The following is a 13,748-nucleotide window of genomic DNA, read 5'->3' as shown; positions in this document are numbered from 1 at the left end:
CACGCGCAACATAGCAAATTTAAGTTTAGCAGAACCAACCACGTGTCCATCATCAAACTTTAAGTTAAGAACATTACTTGTGTCCATACATTAGCTATTTTATGATATTTAAATTTGTAAGTAAGTTATGGGTGTGGAAATTATTACATTTTAAAAATGCTTTTAAATTGGTTAAAAATTAAAATATTGTAAAAAAGCCAATGTAGGGACACAGGTAATATCTTTAGCTTAAAGTTTGGTGATAGGTGAATTCACTATAATATTAAAAGTTATAACTCAGGGTTTGTTCTGCTAAACTTAAATTGGATATGTTATACATGGATCAGAGAGAGAAAACAAATGGTGAGATGAGCTGACTTATTCATAGACCAATAGTGTACCTGTACATCATTCAATGATCTCAATTTCTCAACTTTCATGGTTGTTTTATTTATACTATCATTTAATAGTTGTATTTTAACTAATCGGGTATTGCTAACTATCTATTGTTGAGTTTTAAAAAGCAAAACTTATGAAACAAATAATTATTTGTCATTAATAAATATTATATTATACATCTTAATACTTCATCAATATAAATTATAGAAATAACAATATTTTTGTTACTTTTTAATTTTTATCAATGACCTATAAATTATGCCACCCATGTATTTATTATGGGTCTTGGGCATTATTATTCTCGCCATCATTGTATAGTTTAGGAATGAAGATGAAGGTCTCGTGTGTCAAATGTGTTAAGGGCCGAGTTTGGGAAAAATTGTATACACGGGTACATAGCAACATATAAAAACATAGTACGCCAAAAAACTTATTATTGTAATGAAACAATTAGATATTATACATTTCATTGGCAAAATGTCATTTAATTGTAGATTAGTCCTTGTGTGCTTATTAAATGTTTGAGATAATATTTCTAACCACCAATTTAATTGAAAATTTAAAAAAAAAAAATTTAAAAAAAAATTTAATTGTTCAAATGTTGATACTAAAATTTTTGAAGAACTAATTTGATCACATAAAAGAAGGGCTATATATATACACATATTATTCCTAAGGTTGAAAAATTAAGCTGTAATATATTATAATTTAACTAAAAATTTTCTTCACGCTTTAAATTTTTTTCAGTGCTTTGATAGCCTATATATTTTTCATTTTCTAAAAATGTTTAAAAGGTGGCTAACACTGTAGTTGCACCTACAATCATTATTCATATTTTAATAATTATGTTGTGGCTCTAAACTAATTATATTGTACACCCATTAAGTATTAGCAGCAATTAACTAACCTTGTTGAGAAGAAGCTTCAATCACTTGCCATACAGAGTTATTAACAGAACCAAAAGATGTTTCTAAAACAGATTTAAGGTTTTCACTGAACAGTGCATATAGAGCTGGACAAAGAACATCCAGGACGATTGCATGCAAGTCTTCTGTATAGTCATTGTCGAGACAAAATGTAATTTTTTCAGCACCAAAGCAGCAATTTCTTACCAGATCTAAAAAATGTATTATTAATTAGATAAAATTAAAATTAAAATAATGTTCTGCTAAAATGCACCTTTTTTGTGTGTTATAGAATCCGTCAATTTATTTATTTCACATCCTTCAAATCGTTCTATGCTATCGGCTCCTTTCTTTGCCTAAAATAATACATAAATACATTAATTAGTATTATAAGTTACAATAAACATAATATTTAAATTGCATATTACATTATACAGATAATATTACCTGATTAGTTATTTGATTTGGTGAATTTGGTGGAGTATGATGACCACTGGCACGGTGTAAATATTTATTGACTTGTGCTTTTAAATTAACACGAGTTTGTTTATTTTGTCGCAACAATGAGTCTAATCGTTTAGCTTCATCAATACATGGATTAGGACTGTCGCAGTTACTTCCTGAACATTCAACTCCTTCATCTTCAGAAGTGCCAACATCAGAACCAGCCTTAAAAAGTATTTATTATTTGTTTTCTTTGTAATTAGTAGTATTGATACACAGTTTAAAATTAACAAATTACACTTTCTTTCAAATTTTAGATTTCTAAATTGTTTCAAAGATTACCCAGGACAGAATTTATTTAACTATTTTGAATTTAATTTTCTTATGTACATTATTAATGTGGATGCAGGAATATTAAATACATATATAATTAAATATTATATACTAAGAGAACAGTATAGGGGTAAACGTTTATTTTACCACCATAGGGGGGTTCCTATAATAAACATCCGAATTTAATTAATAATAGAAGTTTATATTTTATAATAAATATAATTTTTTAAATGTTGTAAGGTGAAATTATTCGGTGTTTAATTACATAAATATATTAACTAAAATAAAGCAAAAGGGTAATGGACAATGGGTCACTGAACTAAATATTTGGAATTTTGTGCATTAATCAAAATATGATACCTAATAGAACATTGTCATATGCATTCCGAATCATGGCAAATATAATGAAATTGTATCTATGAAAATTGTTATCATCATATTAATATAAAAAATCAGATCGTAATGCATATGGTGGCTCCCCCAAAGTAAATTTACATATAGAATAATAAACATAATGCATTCCATGTATAAAGTTTGGTGTAATTGGTACTTTGTAGCCTACGGAATGAAATACTTACTGTCCAATTTTTTCACCCTAGTTAACATAAACTTTTTTTATAAAATTTAAAATAAAATAAAACTGAAAATAGCACAGGTCATTTCTTGATTTTTGAATTTTTTAAGTATTAGTTTTGTTAGTATAAAATACAGTTTTACCGGGTACAATTGAATTATATCAGAATATTAAATTTTATTAAAATATTTTATTTCAAATCAAACCAATCGGCCAAAAGCAGTTTAATGGGCCTAACTAGGGTTACTTGGCATAAAAAATACAAGTTATACTGCGCATATATACACTGAAAGATATAAAAATTTGAAAATCATCGAACAATGTGTATTTTTATATTCTCCAACTCCTCCCAAAAACCCCATAACAATCAGAGATCACTGGACTGAAATATTTTAGATTACCATTAAAAAGAAATACACTGTATATCTTAAGCAACACCATGGATACTCTAGCACTGTGCTAGTTATATATAAAATTAAAATTAATGGGAAAAGTAGGAAACTGCTCTGCTGTACAGTGGGAGCCGTTTGCCTGTTTATTGAGTAGTTACTGTAATGGATAACATGTCCAATTTGAATTAAATAAAAATTATTCTATCTATACATTAAAAAAATTGATTCTGAGCGAAGACAGTAGTAACCTTTTGGTAACAAACAATTATTTTAATAATATTAACATATTTTTATCAAATGTTTGTATTATTTTTTTTTCAGATATTATAAATAGTACTGAAATTTTCAATTATGATACCTCCCAAAACTAGATCCAATTTGCTACAAGAAACCTCTATTGAAGCTGATGATCAATGCGTTAAATATTATAAACTTACAATAGGAGTGATGTTAGGGATTATGGTTAGCTGTGATGGAAGAGAACGCCTCTTATTTTGTTGTTCTTGAAATGTTTCTGACTTCATATCATACATACTATATCTATAAAAAAAATTATTTGAAGTTATTATAAAGTTGTTATTAAATTCAAATATACTATGCAATATAGATAAATAGTATAAATAGTATTCCATAAATATTATAAAATAGAAAATTACCTTTTTGGTACTTCATTTAAAGGTCTTTTCTGTTCATTTTTAATGGGAATCTTTGAATTAACTCGACCTACTGGTGGTTTTTGATGTTGACTCAAATCATCATATTGATAAACGAACATGTCATCTTTTTTATCCAGGGGTTTAAATGCAATTTGACAAAATGATGGTTCTTTAATATCAAAATTAATGTGCTTAAAACGGTCCTTAAGTTCAGGAGTCTTGGATAAAGCTATAGACACATTCCGAGGTAACAGCAAAGCTAGTGAATCCCAATCACTAACATGATCAAATCCTTTAGCACAGATTGATTTTAAATCAAATGAATTTTCAGCTGAAGATGGTTCATGTACAGGCGTAGTGTTAAGTTTTTTACATTCAACTTCAGGAGACGGCATGGGTGAAAATTTTTGAGGTACAAGAAATACGTTGTTAATATCCAAAGCAGCTTTAGGATTTTGCAGGAATGAGAGATCTGGTAATGTATAACTTGGAAACATCACATATACGGGACTGTTCTTACACTAAAAAAAAAAAAATTAAATAGACATAAATAATAATATTCAATTAAAATCTGTACATACCTTGATATCTGGTTTTGGGCTGCTTATTCCATCTAATGATGAAGTTTGCATACTCTTATTTAAGCTAGAGCCTTTCCATAAATGCTTGCTAGGTATGATAGATGAATTGTTGGACCCATTATTATTACTGACACGCTTAATGTTTTCAGTTTTTTCATTCTCACACATTAGACTATCTTCCAAATCATTCTTACTGGGTTCGGTTACCTCAGCAGTAGCTTCATTATCACTTATTACTAAGCTACCATCTGACTGACGGTTTTTCTTTTGACTAATAAACATTTTTACAAGGCTGAATTTAGCACTATCTGTTTGATCTTTAATACCAGATACATCGTACAGCTTAGCTCTACCTTCTAAAAATTAAATAAACAGTAAATATCTCTTATAAATTATAATGGTTCAATAAAATATTTGAATACTATACCATTTCCTCCTTCAGACTGAGTAGATTTGACTAGATAGTCATAATGACTTTTTTTCTGCTTTAACCATAACAGCCTTAATGGCATTAGATCTGGTAAACTTTGAGTCTTTTCATTCACACTTGATGATAAACTTGTATGCTGTAAAGTGAAAGTAATGATCAGTTTTAGGTAAATTCCAATAAATTAAGTATACACATACAAGACTGGATTTATAGAACCCCCCCTCCCCATCCCACAATTTGCAACACAAAGTGTATTGCAGTAAGCAAATTTATAATATTGATATGCCAGTGGCCCCTTGTCAACTTGACAATTATAATTTAATTTTAGTATCAAACTATTAGGTACCCATATAATTTTACAGACAAAATAATATAAAACCGAAAATTATTAGAACCATAAAATAAGATACTTTCTATTACTTGATTTTAATTTGCCTATGATCAAACCTAAAGGTAAGAACATTTATTTATTGTCATTATCGGTGTTATCTAGTTGGTTTTTTTAAATATTTTAAATTTTTAGAGAATTATGAACATTTTTATATTTTACATATCTAACATTTATACTTGCTTTAAAATTAAATAGCTGCATAATCTAATATTATCAAAGCAAACGACACAAAATTGGTTCTACTGAACTCAAAATTCATCAATTTTGTAAAAAGAAAAAAACACATGCGGGTGTGGAGTCTTTTTTTATTTAAATATCTACTATGATAAAAATATAGATCTATACTCTGTTTAATAATATAAGGGTCATCTTGGGCAGCAATGTGTATGTCTAACGAGTACCACATTTTACGCTCTATTCTTTATTATTCAAACAACCACTTGGCCACATTTTGCTTAAGCTCAATAGCTCAAACAATTTTGATTGTTTTAACTCGGCAGCACATCAGAAACTAAAGCTGACTCTCCGCCTGAGATTATTTTTTTCATACAGTTATTACAATCAAATGTAATACAATGGCCATTGCACAGGTAGTATTGATAACAAAAAAGTTAAAATAACTAAATTAATACCTCTTTAAGTTGTTGAGTACAATTGGTGGTTGCAGAAGTGGTACACTTTTTTAATTTGTTCCATGTGGTAAAAGTAGTATCTGAAGATATCATTGGGACACTCACTGGAACACTTCCATCACTTGACCATGCTTCACCTGAACCAGTATTTCGACTCTCTCCTGTACTCATAGCTTCACTATTTTGAAATTCTTCCGAAACCCCCATAGTTGGTTCTTCAAAAGCAATTGTATAGTTATGTTTGTTATTAGCCTTGCAGGTAATTAACATATCATCACTACAATCTAATGAATCCGTGCTAAATGTTATGAATGGATTTGGCGATTGTTCTTTTACAGGAGAGAATAGCTGTTTATTTTTACAAAATGATTCAGTTGATACATTCTGAAATATAATCAATTATTGAATAAGTAAAATAATATTAAAATAATCAATACTTGATTTTATATATACTTGTAAATCTTGACCACACATAGATGGCAATGTGCTGAGTATATTATGTATGTCTTCTGTCTTAAGATGTTCCATATCTACTTGAGCCAAGTTAACATCCAAATCTCTGGAAACTTCTTCATAACATGGAATATTATAGTTTTCTGATATAGACGATAGAATACTTGTGTGATGATTAAAATTGTCTGAATCACGGTACCTAGAAGAATACAATTTAATAATAAAATAATTATAAGAAACACAAGAAATTTACCTATAATCAGCAAACCATTGGTAATCTGAATAATCTTGAAAGAAATCCGCATTGTCTTGAGATGATGCATTGCTCCTATACGAGCTTAAGGTGGCATCCAGCACTTCCAGATTATTGGAATTGCAGTCGCCTTGATTGGCAGCAAACACCTCGACCATTGCTGATTTTTGAAGAACGCTGCAATATGTGGTAGAAGATAAACCTAATATAGAATCTGTAAAAAAAAATGCCCAGTTTTATAAAATAAGTGCATTCAACAAGGAATTGTAAAAAGATTAGAACATGAACTAATTTTTAATATATTGAATTTGGGACTCTTAACAGTATAAGACAAATGGTTGGCAGCAGTATATGTTTAAATTTAGTGAACAAAAACAGATGCTTGCCAGTTGCCAGACTTGCAACAGGGTGACAGAAATACATACACAAAGACCTACGGTTAAACACAGATTTTATACTCATATTTTAATGTACGGTAATGAATACACTATAATAATTTAAATTATAAAGATTTTAAATGTATACTTATAAGTTATAATTATAATTATTCATATGAATTTTTAAATTACATATAACCAAGTAAATCTAAATATTTAATATAAGTAAATCAAACATGATAAATGATAATATACTATTTATAATTTTCAATTGTGTTTAGATAAGTTTTCAAGAAACAACATAAAATGGATTCTGAAGAACACAAATTTGTTGTGACAGCACATGTGGGTATCATGTCCTCTTAAAATCTAGTTTTTAAAGATGTTTTATATTTATTTATACCTACCATCTAAAGTAAAAAATAAAATCTTATTGAAACAAAATATTGAACTTTTTAATTTTACTAGTATCTACTATCAAATACAATTTTAAATGTCGTTAAAAATTATTGATATCTATTGATATACCCACTGGCACACTCATTTTCTACAAGGAGTGTAAGATTTAGCATACCCACCAAAAAAAAAATTTTTATTCAATTTTTTTAGGTTAATAACATTTATATTAGTTATAGCGTTTCTCATGATGTATGAATAATCCATCAATAAATGTAATATTCAACAAGATTCAAGACACATACCAACCATTTTGATAGGAGTATCAACCGACATGTACCACATTTAATGTGAGCCACTGGATACATCAAATTATTATTATTTTAATTTTGACTTATAAATTTTTCTGATATAATATGATCATTGATCAATGTCCATAGTAATATAACAAGAATTATAAGTACATTTTAGTTTTATACCCATTTGTTGATATGGCCATGGTGGTTCAAATAATTTTTATGAACTAACATATACTTAATATCCACTGGTGTATAAATAATTAAACAAGTATAATAATAATTATAGTATTACAGGTATACCTACTATAAAATATACTACTAGGTAATAAGTTCTTTGATATTATATGAATATGGTGTGTTACTATAAACTGCTTTTCGGGTACTATAATAGGTCCGGTACCCTTATGACCCTATCCATATCCACAATGCTTGATGGTATTGTGTTTAAACGGCAAAAACAGACGATAAAATGGAGTAGCGATAGGCAAAATAGGTAATACAATTTTTGTTGTTAATTCATAAATAATAACCAATTGGAAAAGTACTAACCAATATTTGATTCTACCAAACAAAATATTTATGCCTTCACTCACTTTTTACCTGTTTAATACTAAGACATTAATACAAAAATATATTGTTAGATAGTACTAACATCATTTCCAAGCTGACAAATATAAATTGCTAAGACAAACAATTTAACATACAAAACCATAAGTAATATTCTTCAAATGTGTCTTGTTTTTTAAATAAAGTCAGATAATACAATAAAATTTATAATAATGTAAATATTTATAAGATAGGTAGGTAAATTATTATCCAATAATAAAAGTAAGTAAAAATCCAAAAATTATTCATAGGTAGACTGTACTTAGATACACAAATATAAAATATAAATAAGTAGAATACAAATACACATTCAATGTAAAAAAAATTATTTTTTCTTTTTTTTGAAAAGTATGACAAAAAATTATATTATATTAAATAAAATCAAAAATATTCTATTTGTTTAGAAGTTTTATAAAATGTCATACTTTCATTTTTTGGAATGTTCATTAAGAAAATTATTTAAAACTTATTTGGTAGGTCTGCCTACTATACACACTTTGTGCACCTACCTACTAATATTGAACTATCAAATCTAAATAATAAACAATTACATTTTTAAAAAAGAATGTATTTACTAAGAAATATGAAATTACCAATTAAATATTTATGCAATTATCTACTACCTACTTACACTTTGTTGAATCAAATTGGCTATTACTTACATACTAAGTTGTGTACTATTCAATGCATACTTTAATTATTAATAAAATGAATCAATATTCCTATTTTACTTGTACTGGGAAATACTTTACGTAGGTACTTCAATTCATTTAAGATTTAATAAACCCCACCACTAACAGCCACTGTTGGTTGGTCTACAAACATAATGTATGGTTTGATCAGATTAAAAATCAAATTGCTTTTACAAAAGAAGGTGTTCTATAACATACAATGGGTAGGTTCAATATGAGTTATTTTTATATTATATTAACCAAATCCAAGTAGACTAATAATTGATTAATAAAGGTTTGGTTATAATGTTAAAGTATGTAATATTATAGTAGTTGTTGAATGAGACAATCTAATCGATGTTCAAGAATTGTATGTAATAAATATATTTTAAGCAATTACCCATGACCTCGGAACTAGTTAATACGGCACATAGACTATAATGAAAGAAACATAATAAAATGTTAGTCACGGGGGTCTTGTTGTGGGTAGTTATTGAATGTCAGCCTTGAACCAAATAAATTATCATTAACACACAACGGCTGTTTAAAATGCCAGTGCAAAAATTGCTGCATTACAGTTGTTACATTTACAGGAGAAATCAACTGCAGCTAGTTAGGAATAGTCGGCTGGAAATTTTTAACAATAATGACAACGACAAAGGGGAAAATGCGAAATTATAATTTTCATTATTCAATACCTACTAAAGTACCAACGATTTAAAACGAATATACGAACCATTAAGACTCTGAGGTCAGACGTGTTGGACCTGACAAGTGACAACCAACAGAACGAGCACTACGAATAAGCGAACACTTATCCGGGCTGTCGACGGGTGGTGTCGTTTCTGGTGAATCCGCGAATAGGAATTTCGGACGGCGGCAGAACGTTCGCAACCGATTGTCGGTACTCGTAAAAAAGCACTGCGATACCGTTGCGAATAGATAAAGTTAAAGAGGAATAAAGACACTCGAGTCACCGTCGAGAATAAAAAAAAATGCGAAATATTATTACGATTTACAATGTCACATATTAACGTGCGAACACTTCGTCCTACAATATCACAAACATAATAGATATTAATTAATAATTATATTATGTGGAATTGCGGAAAGGCACAGATAACGATATTTATTTATTTGATTTGACAAAAATTTTAGTTATTCTCCTTATCACCGCCGCCGCGACGTGTTTACGGACTCGCGCAGAAATAGAAACTAAAAGCGGCGACACCCGACGAGCGACGGCCGACGCTCGCGGTAACAGATGTCGGGCGAAAAGGGTACCCCGCGCGCGCCGGCCGAACGCGAAGTCGGTGGCAGCGACATGACACCGCGACACACTCACGCACAAACTTCAACGATAATAATAAAAATAATTGCCAGGTTATTATTATTATTTTTGTTGTTGTTTAATACGAAGTGTGTACTACGAAAGATAGGTAGGTACCCATGAACAAGATGATAATATTACGGTACAGGCATATAAATATATAATATGATATAGCTACTTATATCCTTTATATTCACTATTTTTTATTATATTATACTGTTACTAATTTATTTTTTTCACTTTCGAGAACTGAGAGTGATTGTGCATTTTCTCGGCAATTTTGTATATTATAGTATTATAATGTAGACAATGCAGTAACGTACAAGTACTGATGACTAACTGAGAATACAGTACCTCAGTACCTACCTATGTATACCATAATAGTTTAATACTGTATTACATTTTACACAAACACAATGCAGTATGTAAATGTAATATTATGTATATTTTAATATTTATTATTCTAATATTGTATTAGATTATGGGTACGTCAAATAACCGCGGCACATCTACAGATGGTACATAATGCACATTATATGCATTGGCCATTGGCTTGACTTTGGGTGGAGGGGCAGAACTACTCCTTAAATTATTTGGAGCCCGTTCTGATTTTGTTGGTTTTAATATTATGTATATACCTACGCATTATATTGTTGACTTTATTTTTGTTATACAGTTATAAAAATATCTATTATGTTTATAAATGAACACAAAAAATATTCAGTAGGTAGTGTTATAAATTAATAAATGTTATAACTTATAAGTCTAAATTTAAAAAAAAATAGCAACATAAATCGAAATTCTTTATCTAGAATCTTTAAGATGACGCTATACATGTATTTGTTGTCTCCGTCTTATACACATACGACATAGTACATTTTCGTTCACTAGTTTCAATAGTGTGATGTTAGTTTTGATATGAGAGTGAATTGACCTATTATCAAAGTTTTAGGTAAAAACATTTTCCATGCTAAGCGTCAGCGGATTGTTGGATATTTTAATTTCCAATCAATATATAAGCATATTTGATTTGTGTAATTCCACATACTAGTATCTTGCTTGAAAAGAAGAGGCCCTAATTTAAGTTTGTACGTTTATGAACAAATTCGGGATAGTCGATCAATTGTTGATAAGAAAAAACGAGGTAATATAAACAAATTTCTAGTTTTTTGTAAATAAAATTAAGAAAACCCGGTAATGATAAATAATATGATATAAATTTACAATTCTACACATAATTTTGTAACTCACTCAACACACAGTCTCATTAAACCTTTGAATAGATTTACCAACAACATGTAAACAGTAAACAATAAACATAATAATATATTCCTAGAAATAAAAAAAAATATAAATTATAAAAAAAAATACATAATTTAGATAATTAATAAATTTTCTTTTAAATTTAACTAAATTATGTTTTTGAACATTTGGTAGTATTAAACATTTTTCTTCACTTAAGAAAGTTTTTTTTCTGATTTTGGAATTAACAAATGTAGAAATCATTTTTTCTAAGTCTAGTTTATTAGCTTTATATTTTTCAATATTTATAATAGCAATATTAGAAAGACGATCTTGACCCATAATATTTCCTCAAATAGCTTCTGATTAATTTTCTTCTTAACTGATCACAGTAATACCTACACAGCGTAGGTACACTGTGCGCCTTACCATAGAGTACTTAATATTAATAAGTAATTACTCTAAGTCTAAGGCCTGTACTCTATTTTTTTTTTATTAGCCTTTATAAAAAATTTTAGCTAAACAATTAAGTAGACACTAATTTATAATTATAGAATAATATTTCAACAACACATCAAATATCAATGCTGAAAAACCGATTCCAGATAATAGATAATAACATAAAATATAACCGTATTTTTGTACATTACATTTTATTATTACTATAATGATATAATGTACGTATTGTTATAAATTATAATGTATTAGTACTTTGTACTTAGTAGTCCGTATTTTGATTAATATATTAAAATAATGTGATTTTGATGTTTGTTATCAAATACAAAAATAGGTTAGGTTAGGTTCCCCGGTCTGCGGGCCCCCGTGATTGACACACCCCCCTCCCAGTAGTTGCACCACTGCAACTATACACGTAAGACGTAACTTGTTTGAACTTCAAAATTATTATGTAGAATGTCCTTTAATTCCTGTATAGATCAGTGATGCCCGACCTTTTTTCCTCGGCGGGCCACTTTGGTAAACATTTGTAATCGAGCGGGCCACCAAATATAAAAGTACTCATAATCTCAATCTTAATATAATTTAGTTAGGTACACATAGTAGGTTGCAATATAAAAACATTTTTATATACTTTTTATTTTTATTTTTGTATTTTTTATTTATAAATTAATTAAAATCGTATTTTGTAATAATTTTACTTTTTTTGGAATATTTTGTTTTATTTTAATAATTTGTAACGGGCCACATGTGGCCCGCGGGCCGAGGGTTGGGCATGACTGCTGTAGATCATTAACATAACTACATGCCTTTATAGTAAATACACTAAACATAAATATCGGTGTAATATTATATTAAAGTGTATGTCGTATGTGTGTGTACCTAAATATTCTTATTTTTCACAACACAGGGACACAATACGCCAATCGGTAATTCGTTATTTTATACAATTTATAATTGCAGTGGGAGAACTTAATTTTCTTTTTTACCCTAGTCCTAGTGATCTAAAAAGTGAAAACACTATCACTTATCAGTTTATAGTATATACTTTATACCGTTTCTACTTGCACTTAGACTTCCTGCACACGGTGCACGCGTAATAGCATCCTTGCATCCTATACCTATATATAATATAATATAGCTATTTATCTATATGAAACATAAAAATATAACAATAATTCACAATGCAATATTATAGCGTTTATATAAAACTGCAGGTATAAGTATTAATGTATTATTTGTCACTGCAGTAATACTCATGTAGTCATGTATGTACTTATATAGTTATATAGGTACCTACGCGTCGCGTGTTAGACACCGATAAATCCTTTAGACGACTTTCTCAAGACTTGGGCGGGTTTCAATTATATTGTTCCCTGAGAAAGTCGAAATGATTTATTATATTATGATTGTGTAACGCTATAATGAGAAGTGGTTGCATTATTTCAATCGCACTGCACACCGGAATCGATTTTACAAAGCTTTTGGCCCATCATACTGACATTACCTACCTACCTAATATAATATCACTAATCATGTGCAGGAGATAAAAAAAGGATGAAAATGTAGAGGGCCCTAAAGTTAGCACACCTATTAGTTATTGCCTATGGGTACGAAGCATGAAGTATACGAATTAATATTAAAATAAATTACCTTTTTGCATTTGTAAAAAATGGAGTATAAAGGTCATACATATTTCTTTTAATGTTTTGTATTTAAATATCACTATTGGGTTTTAAGGTTAAGTTTTAAAAGCAATCTATGTTAAATAAAATATAAATATATCATACACATTAGTAGAAACAATAGAGTACATTAGTGTTTCACGCAAAAAAATCAATATAGGACGTCAAGGCAAGTTATCTATAGTGCATTAGTGCCTAAACTTCACAGTTCACCTTAGGTATAATATGAAATGTGGATAATTGTCACACATAGTTGCTAAAAAA

The 13,748-nt window shown here is 28.8% G+C and overlaps 1 protein-coding gene across 4 annotated transcripts in view; it reads right to left on the bottom strand.

Annotated features, from left to right (window-relative positions):
- The window catches only part of LOC111026261, a 41,530-nt gene that overhangs the window by 9,960 nt on the left and 17,822 nt on the right, over window positions 1-13,748 (bottom strand). For 2 of the 4 annotated variants that reach the window (XM_022304315.1, XM_022304313.1), the window contains exons 2-11: window positions 6,423-6,636; window positions 6,170-6,368; window positions 5,717-6,100; window positions 4,691-4,829; window positions 4,264-4,619; window positions 3,683-4,203; window positions 3,464-3,566; window positions 1,731-1,952; window positions 1,558-1,639; window positions 1,286-1,495 (exon numbers count right to left, since the gene is read on the bottom strand). In XM_022304315.1, coding sequence (XP_022160007.1) covers window positions 1,286-1,495; window positions 1,558-1,639; window positions 1,731-1,952; window positions 3,464-3,566; window positions 3,683-4,203; window positions 4,264-4,619; window positions 4,691-4,829; window positions 5,717-6,100; window positions 6,170-6,368; window positions 6,423-6,636 — 2,430 coding nt within the window. Of the gene's footprint in view, window positions 1-1,285; window positions 1,496-1,557; window positions 1,640-1,730; window positions 1,953-3,463; window positions 3,567-3,682; window positions 4,204-4,263; window positions 4,620-4,690; window positions 4,830-5,716; window positions 6,101-6,169; window positions 6,369-6,422; window positions 6,637-9,507; window positions 9,985-13,748 lie in introns of those variants that run through there. The other 2 variants (XM_022304316.1, XM_022304314.1) reach the window with 2 other exon arrangements.

The sequence above is a fragment of the Myzus persicae genome, unplaced genomic scaffold, assembly GCF_001856785.1.
Source record: "Myzus persicae strain clone G006 unplaced genomic scaffold, MPER_G0061.0, whole genome shotgun sequence".
Classification (NCBI taxonomy): domain Eukaryota; kingdom Metazoa; phylum Arthropoda; class Insecta; order Hemiptera; family Aphididae; genus Myzus; species Myzus persicae.
Note: the sequence above shows the minus strand (reverse complement) of the source record. Positions and strands in the feature narration are given on the sequence as shown.